Raw genomic sequence first — 16,863 nt, forward strand, 5'->3', positions numbered from 1 at the left:
GAAAATAGTTGATAGTTTTATATACATTTAATGATTGTTTTAACCTTGTTTAGCTTAATGTGATATATTTAAAGAAGAACTTATTGCATTATTGCATTCTCAGCTAACTTGATAAACAGTTTCTAGATGAGAATTTTTACCTTTTCTCATAAGACTATATCGACGATTTACACAGCAAAAAAAAAAATTCGTGAGGTTTGAATTATCAAAATATGACATAAAACTTCATCGCTTAGCAAATGCATATTCCTTTTTTTGAGTATGCAGCAAATTTACCTCTTATCTGGTAAATCGGGCTATGCCCGAACGAATATGATTTATATATATATGAATAACTGAGATCAATGTATAATATATTTCAACTGGCTTAAAAGGATACCTTAGTTCTGTTTATCAAAAACAATATGATCTTTTAGAAGATCAGTGCGAGAAAATTAACCCACATCCTAATGCTTGTTTTTAAGTTTATAATAAATTAATGGTCGTTAATGTTAATATTCTTTTATTGAAGTGATTTATTTGATAAGAATACGAAAAGAGGGTTACAAATGAAACACATAGATTCTTAACATACCAATGGAGAAATTATTGTTCGGCCAGATCGCTTTTTTAAAAAACACTGCATGTACTTATACAGAGCATATTTCTTTTTCCGATCTTCAATGTTTACCCAAAGTTGCTGAGTATCATACGCCTTTGAAGAAAAAATGAGGGGTAGGGGACCTTCTTCTTGTAATCAATTAAATGATGCACTGGCATGTGACATGTATCTTTTGTTAACCCCCACCCCAATCCCCGTTCACGAGTGTTTACAGATCATCGTACTCTCAACAAATTAGAAATTCAGTTCCAGAATTGTGATATAAAAATATTTTTTTCAAAGTGCGTTAAGAGTGTCGATAATAAAAAATGTTGATGTACATTCTTAAAGCACTTGGAAAAAAAATTTCAAAGTGCGTAATTTTTTCAAAGTGCGTTGCCACATAGTGCGTCATAGTTAGAACTATTATACAGTACTTAGATAAAATGCGTAAATATCGTATGCTTGCACTATCATTATAAACAGGTTAATAAGATTGCCCGACTATTTTTAAATCAAAAGTTACTTCACTACAGGCCACTTGTTTTTGCCGCTTGGGTTGTTAGGTGCCTGTTTAAACATTTAGCTACAAAACATTACTCAGGATACAGTTAAACAGGGTTACAGCAAACACACATATATATATACCGTATTCTTGTAGTGAAGGCAGTTTCATTATCCTAATCTTCAAAATGTTTATGAACTGATCGAAAATAACAAATGAAAAATCGCTCTTTCCCCGCACTTCGCTATAACTATGTTTTACTGTAAAACAGAATCACATTAAACGATAGAAATGCAATAGCTGTAATAAGTACAGTGGTTGCATTACAGTCTAATTACATTTAAACGTAATGTTTTTGTAACGTGTAATGTTTTAGGAATAAGGAATCATTCTTTAAGTATTATGAGGTGATCTTCATGGTCGGGGCGTGATCAAATCCAATAAAGCACGATGAACTTTCTAATAGATTTTATCAAGTCCCGACCATAAGTACATGTATTAAATTAATGAAAAAAATTTCACGTTCAGGTTCTTTCAAAAAAGCAAAAACAGTACAAACATGTGAACAGGCACAGATGGTCGGGAAAAAAAGACAGTTTAAACCTGTCGACTCGACTGTCTTTTCGATAAAGTTGTTATACATGTATTAGTGCCAGTATTTTAATATGGATGTGAAGTTTGGGGTTATGAAATTATACATATTGTGGAACGTATTCAAACACACGCTGAATTTAAAAAAGGTGTACTCATCATTTATGGCTTATGGAGAAACCGGAAGATTTCCGTTATCTGTTTATATTTATTCTAGAATGTTTCATGCTTGGCGAAATTGCTCTCCGGCCCAGGAAATGAAATTATTCGAATATATACACGTATTGTATTGGAATTTAATTCTTAATGAATAATAATGAAATTTTTAAGAACTCATGTATTGATTGTATGCATTCTATTTTTTATAACTGAGGATTTTCTAATATTTGGAATGAACGATGTATTGTAAATGTTAATTGGATTACTAATACTGTCAAGCAAAGACTTAAAAATCAGCTTTTGCAGAAATGGTCGGTTGTCTTGATCATGATATCGTAAATTCTTGCAAAGGTCATATGTATAAAACTTTTGAATCAATTTTTGGATATGAAAAGTACTTGAGTATTTTACCATCAAAATTCCGATAAGTATTTGTTATATATCGAACGTCAAATCACATACTCTCTGAGAAACTGGTAGATGTAGGTGGTGAGGCATTCCGCTGTATCGTATGTTATAATAATCAAATAGCCGATGAAATGCATTTTGTGCTAGAATGTAATACTCTTTCATGTACTAAACAAAAATACTGAAAACCTAGATTTTGTGAAAGACCAAACAGTTTAAAATTTTGTGAATAAAAGTCAACTGTAATACTAGCTTTATTTATGAATGAGTCAGTCCTCCTTGAACATTTGTACATTTTTCTCATTTTCTTTATTTATATTAAGTGTACCCCTGACATAATATCTACATTTGTAAATACCATCATTTATATATACTATATGTACCTTATGTACCGTCACGTTGACGGTTTGAGTGAAATAAATTGAAATGAATTGATGATATAGCTTTTATGATCAAATCTATTATACGAAAAAAATCCCAGTATATTCCGATAAAATATATAAACAATATTTCAATATTAAGTCTAAATTTACTCACAAATCAATTTTCTTGTCATACGGAGAAACACGCTCAGAACCAGACGTTTAAAAGAGATGAAACGCTACACTGTGAAGCTGCATTCTGTATTATGAAATAAGATCTATCTTCTCACTCGATGTGTAAATCAGTTTGATTTGTTGCCTAAAAATCTTCAGTAAATGATTTTTCAAGGCTGTTTATGATGGATTACAGATATGAGGACTGCCTGCGTGTCTAAAAACAAAAATTAAAATCTGTTGAACTTTTAAACGTTTACGCCTTCCCTCTAAAAGTGCTTTACACTTTACAGCTTACAATTGCGACTGTGCATTTTTAAAAAGTCGTCCCTTTATAATTGTAATGATACAAAATCCATGTACAAAAGTTACATACTGTATGTGTACTTGTTGTATAATTTTATTGCTTTAAATGGTATTTTCTAGAAAAAGGGGACATTTTCTCTACCATTTTTTTTTTAAATATAAAGCTGGCTATTCATGAACTTCTCAACAACAAAAAGATAAAAATATATCTTGTTAAATATTTGTATAGTATAAACTCTGGTGAAAATGATACAGAATTAGATTAATTTAATGTTGCAAAAATTATAACAATATCAGTGTTTTATCTACGTGTTATTGCAATCTAAATCCGAAAGAATTAAAATGTCATTTAGTTTGTCACATTTTCTAAACAAAATTAATCCGCAAAATATGGATGATGATCACAGACACTGGATAGTCTACCCTTTATAAAAATATCTCTTATAATCTATAAACATACAAAATACGGTCTCCAGATTGAGAACAGTTAGTTCTTCCCTTGTGAGGGTCCTTTTTTAGCGTGAAAAGAAAGACAACTCCTGCAATGTGGCGGAAGAGGAACTCTTCAGTTTGCAAATTCATCCTCACTCACCGACTCTCGTCACTTGTATTTTGCATTGTAACCTAGAATTAACCCGTCTTTCTCTTTGTATTTTGAAGAGGAGAGAATATTTCTACCTTTGAGAAAGGACCATTCCTCTATTTATTAAGGTGATTAATATTGATTTGTTTTGATTGAATTGACATCACAGTGAACATGATCCTGTCGATTAGATGATTGAGGATGTAGGTTTACGGCTTGATACACATGTGTATTTTAACAATGAACATCTGTAATTTATTATTACAAAAGTATTTGAAATATCGTAAATGCAGACATGATTTGCCTCTTGGATATCACTGCTAAGTGGTGTATGCAGTTGATGTATTCTATTATTTTTTATATTTATAACCTCGAAGAGTGTACAGCCATTTAAAATCCAAAACGATAGTTTCATGTGTTTCTGTTATTAAAATGTTTCTATTATTAAAGAGTAATGATTTCTGAATACCGTTTAAAGTCAAGCAGAAATTGAAATACTAAAATTGATGAAGAAGTCATATATTGCATATAGTTACACTTGCATTACAGTGGTCTGACTTTTTATCAGTATATTGATGTATGAATAGAATTAAAAATATCATTGAATCTATTCCGGTGTTCAACCATTTCTCGTGAGTACTATTTCTTGTTAGTGCCTTAAAAATGTTATATATAATATGTGTCAATAAAATGATGTAACAATGCACAGGCGAGAAACGGTCCTTGGCGAGAGTAGGTCAAATGCAAGTTTTAAATATACACGTAAATCAGTGTATATAAACATCAGATGTATTTATACAGCATATTGCTCTTATCTAGAGTAAGGCTGGTATGGCATATTTCTATTTATATCAATATACATGTATTGATTAAAATGTGGGTACCTCTGCTTGCATTCCATGTTTTACCCAATATGTTTCCCTTCCTTATGTAACTATATAAGATAACACCCCTGTGTGATATTCTTTATCTTTGATAGAATGAGTGACAACAGTGCTGGAGGTGACTCTAATGCAGGTAATGACAGTGGTACCGGTGGTAACACACAGGCTAATGGAGGAACACAACGACCAAATACAGTCTTGGTAAGGACTCGGTCTCCCTGCAGACAAAGGCCTTGATTGACTGACCTCTCTCTATAATATGTCCCAGGTTTCTTTTCCTTCACAATTTACTCGAAGTAAAAAATACACATACCTAGACAGGCTAGCAGTTGAAAGAGCATTTGAAATTTATCAGATGCAAAGAAAAATTTTAAGGATTTGGCCTCTGAAATTTTTCTTCTTTTATTTTTCTGACAAAATGATATTTAATTCATATGGAAATTAAAATGAGGAAAATCTGACATCTTTAAATCATTTGGAAATTCTCAGAACAGCCTTAAGAGTACTCATATTTAACAACAATTAAAAGACAGAGTTACCTGGTAGAAACAGGGACTTTCAATTTCTTTTGCATGTATAACAACTAAGGTATTGAACAAAGAGAATACCTGTAATAATTGAGAACACTATTTCTTCTAGACGTTTTGTAATTTTACTCTCATGATGGCATGGTAATCACCCCAAAATAGAACTGGTTTATATATGTGTCACATATATTTATTTCCAAAATATTAGCCAGGAACAATAAATTTTATTGCTCTAATAATTTGGAAATAAATGTCTGTACCGGTATATAAATTAAACATCAATTTAAATTCATTATTCAACAGTATTCACTTGCATGTTTGTAGTAGATATTCAATTGATATGATTATCCTACATGCTTTATTTGATATTTTTTAAAGAAATTATGAATTATATGTAAATCAATCAGATGATGTTTTATAAATCAAGAAAGTTAATTTTTCTTGTTGAATTAAAAAAATATTCATGAAGAAAGATTAGACTAGATTTAGATAGATTTGTTCACAACTTTCACAGTAAAATCATATTTTTTCTAATGCAGAATTTCATGCTGTCCAACAAAGTTGAAGCAGCCCTATGGCTGACAAGAATATTTACAGTTGTCTGTAGTTTTCTCTTCATTTTTCCAATCCTTGGGTGAGTGCAAATCATTAATAATGAAAACATTACTCTCAAGTTTATATAAACCTTTGCATTGCCAAAATATTTCAAAGTCTTATGAATTTTTTGAATATATTTTCATTTGAAGAGGAAATCCATACGGCTTTTACCAGAGGGCGCTGATCAGCAATGCGGCGACCAGTGCGCTGCGACTTCACCAACGACTGCCTCACTTCCAGCTGAGTCGGGAGTTCTTCGGCCTGTTGTTCCTGGAGGACAGCTGTCATTATCTCATGTTCTCTCTTATTTTCATGAACGGTTACCCCATCACAAGTATCCTCTCGATTCGCATTGTATTTGTATTTGAACATTCTTATACCTATTATGTCTTAGATATTGTGTTTTAAACCTACATTTTAAACAATGGAGATGAGCTTTAGAAAGGGTATACTGGTAACTATTCAGTGGCAAAATTATTGAAAAAATAGATTTTTTTTATTCTGAAATTTCCATCTGAATGGACTTTGAAATATATTACACAGGTGTTGGATAAGTCAGCTAGTTTTCTCTGTTGCAAATTTAAATTAATCATACATGAAAGGTACCAGTATGTCCATAAATAAGACAAAATAATCTAAAGAGTTCCTATTCAAAGATCAACAGAATTTTTCACTTGTGAAATTTTGGTACATTCCAAACTAATTGAAGTGCAAGCATTAGATCTACCTATGTTGTATATGCCACTACACATGATGTGTGGAGGTAACTTGTTTGTGAATCTTGAAACGTTGAATGAGCTTTCCTTGACTGTAAACAGTGGCTGTCATTCCAGTGTTCCTGTTTGCTCTCCTACATGCTTGTAACTACACCAAAAATATACTTAATGTAAGTAATCAAAATAAATGTAGTTTATACTCTAGAAAACAACTTACATACTGTAAATTCCTAATAAAATGGGAGGAATTAATATCCATGTAAAATTGCGAGAGGCACATCTCACTTTTATTTTTCTGACAGATGTAAACTTAATATAAACTATGATAAAAATCGGTGTTTGAAATTTCATATTCTCGCGATTTGATGCAAAACGGTTGAATCGTGGAATTAAGTACTCGTGAAAAAAAAGGAATTTACATTTAGCTAATTCTTTTTGTTTACTTGAGAAGGTACTGTGTAACAGAATACATGTGCAATATTTACAGGTGATGGGACCAGATTCCTTACAGTTTATACGTAAATTGATTGACAAACTTCAACTCCAACAAATCAACATACTGCGATTCATCGCGTGCACAGAAATCTTCATCATGCCAGCAATCATATTCATGATGTTTGCGTGAGTGTCCATGTTACGGAGTGATCTGACCAAGAGTTCTTTCCCTTGCATTAATGTGTTTCATGTTGTTCAACCTATGCTTTTCATTTCAGAGGAAAGTGTAGCTTTTTTCTACCCTTTGTATACTACAAATTTTTATCCCTGAGATACACCTCCAGAAGAAATCCATACTGCAGGTTAGTGGGCAGTTATCAGTGATTGTATAACAGCTTGTCTTATTTGTTACAATATGTTAGAAACTTATGCTCTGCATCAGTTACAATGTAGACCTTTGACTACTTGGTACATTTTGCTTTGATTTTTTAGGCCCATTTTTTAAAAAAATTTCAAATAAAAGAAATTTACAATGAATATTGATGGGTCCCCTAACAGTGTAACGAGAGGGAGCTACATGTTTCCTCTGTCAGACCTTCTTTTAGTCAAATTGTTTGTCCCAATCTGTTTACTGTATTTTTTAATGCTTCTGAGAATTGATTGATTGAAACCTACTTGGCATGTACAGGGTGGCAAACTTCAGAGTAAATTTTACTTTAGTCACGTTCAGGGGGAGAGGGTCTATCAATATTCCAAAGATCTTGGGTTTTTAATATAAAAAATTTTTTGAACACCGCTATATTCCAAAGTTAATTCAATAGATTTAAACAAAGAAATCCTTCCCGATTGATAGGACAATTTTCAATAGTAATAATAATAATAATTTTAATATTTATAATCAATATCTAAATTTCACTAAACTAACCCAAAAAACCATCTGTGAAATGAATTGAGGGGCAGGTAGGGCACGTTTTTATGCCCCCCCCCCCCCCCCTTTCAAAGAAGGGAGGGCATATTGCTTTGCTGCTGTCAGTCGGTCGGTCAACCAACAGTTTCCATTCATTTTCTTCAGAGAGGATGAATATATTGATATGAAATTTGGTAAACAGGTTAATCATGATAATATCTAGTTCAAGTTCAATATTGGGTACAATCAAGCAATTTTGACAGAGTTGTGCCTCTTTGACGTAGAAAAATTCCAATTATTTGCAGTTTTGGCTCATTTTCTTTGCATAGGATGCATATATTGTAATGAAATTTGGTATACAGGTTTATCATGATAATATCTAGGTCAAGTTAGATGTTGGATACGATCAAGCAATTTTATACAGAGTTATACCCTCTTGATGTAGAAAAATTCCAATTATTGCAGTTTCTGTTCATTTTCTTTGCAGAGGATGCACATATTGAAATGAAATTTAGTATACATGTTTATCAAGATAATATCTAGGTCAAGTGTAATTATGGGTGCGATTGACCAAGTTTTGACAGAGTTACCGATTTGCGCCTTGGACTCATAAAAATTTCAATTATTTGCAGTTTCCATTTATTTTCTTCGCAGATGTTTCAAAAGAAGGGGGGCATAAGTGTTTTACAAACAACTTGTTTTTCTCTAGCAGTACTCTAATAATTTTAGTTAAGCATGTATATACTGGTGCTTAGTTCAAATAACCTTCGGGGTTTTTTGATCAGTCAAAATGTGTTTAAAAATTAAATGTATTGAGAATGAAAATGCAACAAGAAATTCTGTATCTTGAATCCTCTTTGATCTCAGGACATTATTCACGGAGATGAGAATGACCGTTGAACACTTCACTGCCACGCCCAGCTGCCCGGGGATCATCAGGACCGCCTGTCTGAAGGCCATAGCATTCATCTCCCGCTTGTCCCCCCCAATCCCTCAGTGACCCCTCACTGACCCCTAGTCATTGTCTGTGTGTCTGTGGTGAATTGTGCCGATTGTGATACAGAGAGACTGCAGGTTGATGTGTGGAGAAGATCTCAATGTTATAAAACAGAAAAACATCTTAGTGTTCTAAATTTTATTTTACTCAGAGGCATTGATTTAATGCAGATTTGACTGTAGTGTCAGTATGTTTATAGGTCACTTTTGGTAGCCTTGGTTCTTATATTACAACTGATGAACAGTTCAACACTGTCTTTTTCAATGACAAAAAAAATGAAAAATAATAATGGGTAGTTTATATTTAAACAGTAAATTATTGCATGGCTGAAATGAAATTTCATATAAAATTTACTTTATTTTGGTGTCAGAGTATTTCCTGTGATGAATTTTTAAAATACACGTATATTGAGGTAGTGTTGGCATCCAAAATATATTTGTTTGCATCCCATTTTAGGACCAAATTTTCATGTAAACTGTCATAAAATGCATATCAAAATTAGATTGAAATTGAAAGTAAAAAAATTCATACTTGAATAGTGTGGGATGCCAATTTGCTTGTATTAATGATTATATAAATTTTATTATAAATTTTATAATAATTAATATTAGAGTAATCTAAACTTGTGGAAACATTTCTGTCTTGTTTCTTTAATTTTTTTTCATCTCTTTGTAAGGTAATTTTCTATGTGTGTGATTTTTTTATTTTCAATAAAACATAAAAAAAATATTTTCTGGATTTTTCTTTAGTTTGGTACATACATGTATATGTGTATTCAATGATTTCAATATTTAGATGCGAATTGGATAGTGTGCGAAGAAGCAAATGAACTTTTAATAGTCTGATGATTTGTCAGATTCATACTTGTACCAATATGAACCATTTACATGTATCTGTTACTTACACTAAGTTGACGCGGCTGCTTTTTGAAAACACATGACAATTTATGTTTTTATCTTCTTTTTTTTTTAATTTCCCTAAACAAAAGTATCTTTTATTAATTTCTTCCTATAATACCAGTTGTATTAATCGGAGTCGTATACGACAGTTGATAATTACGTCCCTGGTTTAATATAGACTATTTAATCAATACAGACTCACGCCTGAGCATCATTAACACATAGTATCAAAACTTTGTACTGCATGTATGTACACATATAGATACATGTCGTGTGTCGTTTAATTGTAATTGGGGTTGAAGCCGGAAAAAATTACGTCACGAAAAAGAAAGAAGGTTTGATTTTACATTTAACAAAATACTCTTGAAAACCCTCCCTACATCATTTCGTTCGAGCAGAGAGGGGTGGGATATAGGTTGGGGAAAGTCACATGAATATCAAATACATGTACATGTATATATGATATAAATAAGGATTGTCAACTAACAAGGCATATATAGAATGACACAAATGAAAAAAAAATTGGACAATTTTTCAATACGCGGTATCTTTTATTCCAGATAAAGTCTAAGAGTTATCTTTCTTGCGTTATAGCAGATTCTCTCTAAAGATGATTTTAAAACAATGTATACGAATAGGTGTTTAATAACGTGCACTATTATAAAGATAATTCGACCCCTCCCCCACTTTTCCTCCGGCCCCCACCCCCCAAAAATAAAGACAAAGGAAAGCATCTATATTGCTCAGGGAATACATATTAAATAGCATCTACGATATAAAGTGAATTTCGTCTAATATATCATTCCATTATGGATTATAGGCAACCTGCTACAACATGAAATTACACTTAATTTTTTTAGTTTTTTTTTGTTTCATCCAAAAAACCTTCTAATTCAACTTCCTTAACAATGAGATTTAACAAAATGAACACATAGTCGGGAATAAGTCGTTTCTACGCTCGCTTAAAACTGTTGGGGTATGTGCAAATGTCTATGTCAATGTCAGCCCCAGGGGCATTTTGTCCTCTCTGGCATATTCTTTTTAAAATGATTTTTTAAAACAATGAAATCTACTTAATAATGTCAGAAAGAAGGACACCTCTCATATCTAATGCAAATGATTCTGTATATAATCATTTTCATGACAATGTTTCAAGTATTTTGGAAATATATCATTGGGGGGTTTTCTTTTGGGTCATTCCTTGTTTTTTGGTCTATTTCCCTGGTACGCGCAAAATAAGTGTTAACCAAATTTACAATGAAGAAGTAAACGGGGTTATTTATTCTAAAAAATCCCAATTACAAATTTATGTCTCATTTAGCAGTGCTCCTAAGGGCCAGACAATGAGACACTTTAAGAGATGAACATTTAACAGGTTCTTCTAGTACTTAACTGACAATTTAACAACAGTGATATACACTTGAATGTTCCAAGAAATTTTAATGTGGGGAATAGATGAAATTGACTTATATTTGCGGATAGTATTCGTTATAAGAAATAAATTTAGTAATATATCATGTTAAAAATATCGAAATCATAGCTAATTTCGAATACGTTTTTTTTTCCATTTTGAATGGTTCGTCTTGTCGCGATTTTCGTATAGCTCTGTGTTGATTATTCAGCTAAATTTTTAACAAAGCTTAATTTGGACGCGTTAAAGCAATTTTTGAACTGATGGTCACACTTTTTTTCGATATCCGCAATCAGCACGCAGAACTAATTAACAAACAAATAAAAGGGAAAGTATTGTTTTTTGTTAATTATTATGAAAATTGAAAATTGTTGCCTCTTCAAACTCATTAAGGTTTGAAAGCGCCGGATTACTCAAAAAAATAAACTATTTTACTAGCACATACTGACATATGGGATTAAATGGATGATATTATTTTATTGAAGTATCAATATCTTTAAAAGCATTGTATTCTAAAGGTACACACACAATTTTCCCTGGTATACATTTTACCTCGTTTGACACCTGTTTAAATCGCGTTTTATTGTGATATCAATGCCAGTTGCATGTTAACAAATACATGTACATGTATGTATGTTTGCATATAATATTTTTAATAAAGGTTTTAAAGTATCTCTCAGTCTTTTTGAAACATCATACATTCAACACACTTATTCTTTTTCTCTGGACTCTCGCCCCATCATAGCAGTTTAGGAGAACCAATCGCAGCTCGTCTTATAAATTGCAAGGGAACCTAACTAATCATGAGCAAATCGCGCTTTTATGGAGGAGTCGTGATTTGCGCGTAATACAATCCAAATGGACAATGGTCAGAAATGAATTTATCTTATCATGGCGGGATTCGATTCCCCGACGTTAGACGTTTCATTACGAAGTAATGACCAATCAACGTCCAAATAAACCGTATAAATCAATCCAAACTCCATCACAACCAATTTGTGAGTTTACATTTCCGACACCTTGAAACAATTACCAAAACAAGCAAACGCGACGATTGCTGGAAGGAGATCGGGTTCGTCATTTCTCGCACGAAAAAAATATCTCCGAAATATTTTTGCAATGGTATAACACGTTTGAAATTTCACGTTCTTCTATTTGAAACGAAATTGGATAGAAGCAATAGATCATTAATGAATTAACAAAAATGGATACAGGCGCATCAATAGTTCTTTTCAGATTCCAGAGCTGGTGTCGCTTGCAATTCAATCAGCGAATGTATTGGAATCGGTTAAAATTACACAGGACCAAAACAATACGACATACATAATTGAAGAAAAAAACATGATTTCCAAATATTTTTGAAACTGTCACCAAGGGCTCGAATGAAAAAACACGAAACGCAAATGTCACCCGAATTCCAACGGACTGTTCTAGCAAACTGGGGGTTGATTTCGTTCCGTTATAAATTTAGATATGATATTGTTCTATAGTCTCTCTCTCTCTCTCTCTCTCTCTTTCCCAGCCACCTGTTCACTTTTAAATAATTGGTCACGCGTTGTGATTAATTAGTCGGCCCAAGAATGGAGAAAAATTAACGCCTTAACTTTATTAAATTCTACGCAAGCACCCAATGTAAAACGAGTTTCCTTGAGTACTGCTTTAAGCCATTCCGAAACTCGATTGAGTTTCTGATAATTTTATTTTCTTACGACCATCTAGCGTATACTTTTGTCGTTTGGATATACCAGAAGGTTGTTTCCAAAGATATACATTAACTCATTTTTTCAGACAAATCCATGTTGCATGAGTTTTTGAAGTCACTGCAATCACAAATAGTTCCTCGTCGTCATATAATTATAAACTCATCAGAGAAATTAACTGTATTCATTTATCAAATGCTCATTTTCAACGAAAACAATAGGTATTTCCGATTTCAAAGTTTGTTGATATTAATGATCAAGGAAACCGGAAAAATAATTCCACAATATTTCAACTACACGTTTATGTATATTGCTCGTCGAATTGTTGTAATAAGCATTTCGATGTTTTGTAATTCAAAAATTTCAATTGTTCTCCAACGCTCATCAAAGTTTTATATATGAGTTCTTCGAGTGTTTTACATTCAAGAACAATTATGGTGCAAGGCGTGACCTCCTGGAAAGAGAGATAACTCAACAATATAAGTGTATACATTTAATATTACATATTTAATATTTTTAATGATGTTTTAAGAACTGTCCTCCCAAATTCTACTTGTTTCCTACAGAAATTGGTATAGCTATTCAGTCATTTTTATCGTCACCTAGTTATCATTGTAGTCCATAACACCATCGTCATCACCAATGGAATTGATCTCATCACTGTTTCCTGTGCCAAAAACCACAGCAGTCATTATCGTAATCTTCATCATAATGATGATGATGATGATGATGATGATGATGATGATCATCATCATCATCATCATCATCATCAAGAACAACATAAATAACAAATTGATCATCATCATCATCATCATCATCATCATCATCAACAAGAACAACAACATCAACAACTCCAAAACAAATGAAATTAAAACGTTGAACAGTTTGATATGAAAGACCTTGGATCTTCAAAAGTTTTCATCTAATACAGTTCTTAGTTTCAAAATAGTTTTAAACAATTGAATGTCGTTGGTTGCGATCTTCAAATGGCAAATAAAGCACGTTTAGATGACTGAGAAGTCAGGAATGTTTTTGACTTTCATTATTTCGGGTGCCACATAGATGATATAATCTGACAAATATTTGATAAATTCTAGATGTGTTTTCATTTCTACAGAGTTAAGCATTTCATTTCATCGAAACAAATACTTCAGATAGACATTTGCAAGAGACATTTAGATTTCTTTAAAGTAAATTGTCTATTGAGTCCTTCTTCTGCATGCCGCTTTGTTTGTTTTCCAGTTACAGATCTAGATAACCAACGAATAAAAAAAAAACGTCTCTTACTTCTCTTCTCATTGAAATACCCTGTAACTCGGGGATACTTTATTTCTTCGAAAATATTTACTGAATTTAAAACATCGATTTAAGTGAACATCAAAGAAAAATCAAAACTATCGGGTCACGCTTGCTCGGGGTTCTTGTAAGACAAAGCTCTTTCACCTGAAGACGAAATGTACAATTCTCGTATTTGTTTTGGTATTTGGGCATGTTCAATTGATAAATCGCCTCCGCTCTAGTGCAAAGGCACAACTCTATTTCTGAAATGTGTAAACACGAACTACTGACCCCCATATGATCACAAATACAAGTTGAAAACTTCCCAATAAAGAAACCAAAACTTCGTGTTGAAATTGTTTAAATCGTTTCTACACACCAATAAGATGTTATGTACGAGTCATGTGTCATTTACTAACGGCCTAATTAAGTCTTCCATATTTCAAGGATGTGCAATGACTTTTCATTAAACTAGCTCAAAAATCAAGAGACGACAAGGGTTTGTTTTTTGCCATCACTGTGGTATCTAGGAGATGAGAGAGACAACGCGAAATGCGCCACATTAATGTCCGACAACCAAAAAACTAGATAACATTGTTCACTTTTATTTATCCCCATTGCTGTAGTGTGAAGGAATACGTGGTAAGCGCAGCGCTGCGACATCGAATTGAAATTTGAGGCTCCTCAATGAGCTTTTTTCCTGATGTACAACGTCGATGTCGCCCCGACATTTGGGGGTCACGTACACGGCGAAATAACAGTTTTCCACGAGACTTCACACACCATAATTCTACAAACGTATTCCGGTTTGACTGTAATTAAGTTTGTGGAAGCTGAGTAAATTCCAGCTATCGCACGGAAATATGCTTTTTCTGATTTGTCTGCTGTCGTAATGATCAGCACATCAAAAGGAGATAAAATAGCTATTTCTTTGTATAACTCTTGAGGACTGGGAAATAACTACGGCTCATCATGTCGATATTCATACAACAATTCCACATTCCATGATATCTAAAACACAAGAGTATTGCATATTCTATGATATTTCTATTTATACTAACATAACGGTTACGTAATCACACAGCGGGGTTCGGGTGAATTCGCACCTACAAAACGCGTATTGAGGGAGGGGGTGATACACACTAAGAGTGGAGGGGCTCAAAACTTAACAATGTGATGGGAAAATTAAGCTTGACACAGGACACACGTTGAAATTGTTTGATACTAAAATGTGTGTGTGTGGGGGGGGGGGGGGGGTTACGCCAATGTTGCAACGGCTAAATGCATTACTAATGTCTTTTTCTAAATCGACATTACATTACTGTTATTTCCTTTACGAAATCTAGTTTTTACGCTACCAATACCTAATTCATGCTACAAATTTCACAATATCTAAACCTTCAAACCTTCACAAAAGGTGCCATTTTTTATATCAACATTTCTTTACACATTTCAGGACATCTTTATTTTAAAGCCCCGTTTTCGTGATCATGTTCTTTCATCACTGTTGCTAGCTTGTATGATCATAATTGCTACCTCTGCGGATTTCATGTTACTCACACACAAACTGCTTATATTCTGTAATGAAGACTTCTGTCAAATAGCGAATATTTATTTTATAATATCAAGATTTTGGAATCCGCTTCGTGCTATTTACATAACTATATTGCACTATACATAGTACTACACAGGCATGACAACATGTAGTTTACAATATTTACATATATCAATGGCACGTTTTATTAATATACCATTACAAATGCTACATGCTCATTGCTTGATATACACAGCATTTAATTTTGAGCTTTGTAAATCTTGAAAAAAATTAATGAAAGAAAAGAGTTTTGTGATGCAGAAAACCTTAATCAACAAAAATGAAAATATGAATTTTACACGATTCTCGCGAATGTTATTTGTTTTGAAACAAAAGTACGATTGTTAAAAGAAAAAATATTGAAATAATTTTCTGGTCCAGTACAAAGCCTTTCGCTTTTACATTGTAAATGTATCACACAGGCGCAAAGGACTGTATATCTATTTACTGCAGCATGGCAACAGGCATGCGCAAGCGGCAAGGCCATGAAGACAGGAGACGCCGATTTCTTGGCAAACCGACCATTTTGGTGTAACATTCTTTGCATTCTCCCAGATCCCAGTCTTCGGTCATCAATCTACTTCAAAATTCATTATTAATCCTACGGTTACTATTTTTATATCAATGGCAATCACGTGACCTATATCTGTGCATAAAATCAAAATTAAAAAAAATAACAAGATTCGATATAACATATGTAAATACAAAAAAAAATGGCTTAAATGATAAAACAACGATACAACTTTTAATGAGACACTTTGCCAATTGAATCTACGTAATTACCTATGTAATTAAACACTTATCACTTTCGTTAAAAATTCAATTCAAGATGGCAAAGTCAACAGAACACACTTTGATTTTGAACACAGTAACAAACTATTTCCGACCGGGAAGTGCGCAGGCTACGGAAGTCATTCAAAAGTGCGCAGGAGCAACCGGAAATTGGTTGTGTCAAAACATTTCCATGAATCGGAGAAAATACGAGATATATTAAATTTGAGTAGTTCCTGATTATTTTGTTGGAAAAACGCGCACCTGAAATTTGATATCGGAAATTCTGGTTACACAATCGCAAGTTATCATATGTATAAACTATCTATAAATTGTTTGATATCCTTCAACTCTTTATATTTGTTTTGATCCACCAGGAAACTGCATATGTTAAAAAAACAGCTTCGTTCTATTCTGTGAATTTGCTCGATTTAAATTAATAAGTCGCACATCCTCATTAAGTTCTCCGTAATTAACCT

At 32.8% G+C, this 16,863-nt stretch overlaps 1 protein-coding gene across 1 annotated transcript; it reads left to right on the forward strand.

Annotated features, from left to right (window-relative positions):
• Window positions 1-3,659: 3,659 nt before the first annotated feature.
• Window positions 3,660-9,471, forward strand: LOC128157168 (transmembrane protein 33-like). Its single transcript, XM_052819592.1, has 8 exons — window positions 3,660-3,796; window positions 4,648-4,753; window positions 5,619-5,713; window positions 5,826-6,010; window positions 6,495-6,562; window positions 6,880-7,013; window positions 7,106-7,189; window positions 8,602-9,471. The coding sequence occupies exons 2-8, from the start codon at window positions 4,649-4,651 to the stop codon at window positions 8,732-8,734; spliced, it is 804 nt and encodes a 267-aa protein (XP_052675552.1). The 5' UTR covers window positions 3,660-3,796; window position 4,648; the 3' UTR covers window positions 8,735-9,471.
• Window positions 9,472-16,863: the final 7,392 nt, after the last annotated feature.

This window comes from Crassostrea angulata, chromosome 7, assembly GCF_025612915.1.
Source record: "Crassostrea angulata isolate pt1a10 chromosome 7, ASM2561291v2, whole genome shotgun sequence".
Lineage (NCBI taxonomy): Eukaryota > Metazoa > Mollusca > Bivalvia > Ostreida > Ostreidae > Magallana > Magallana angulata.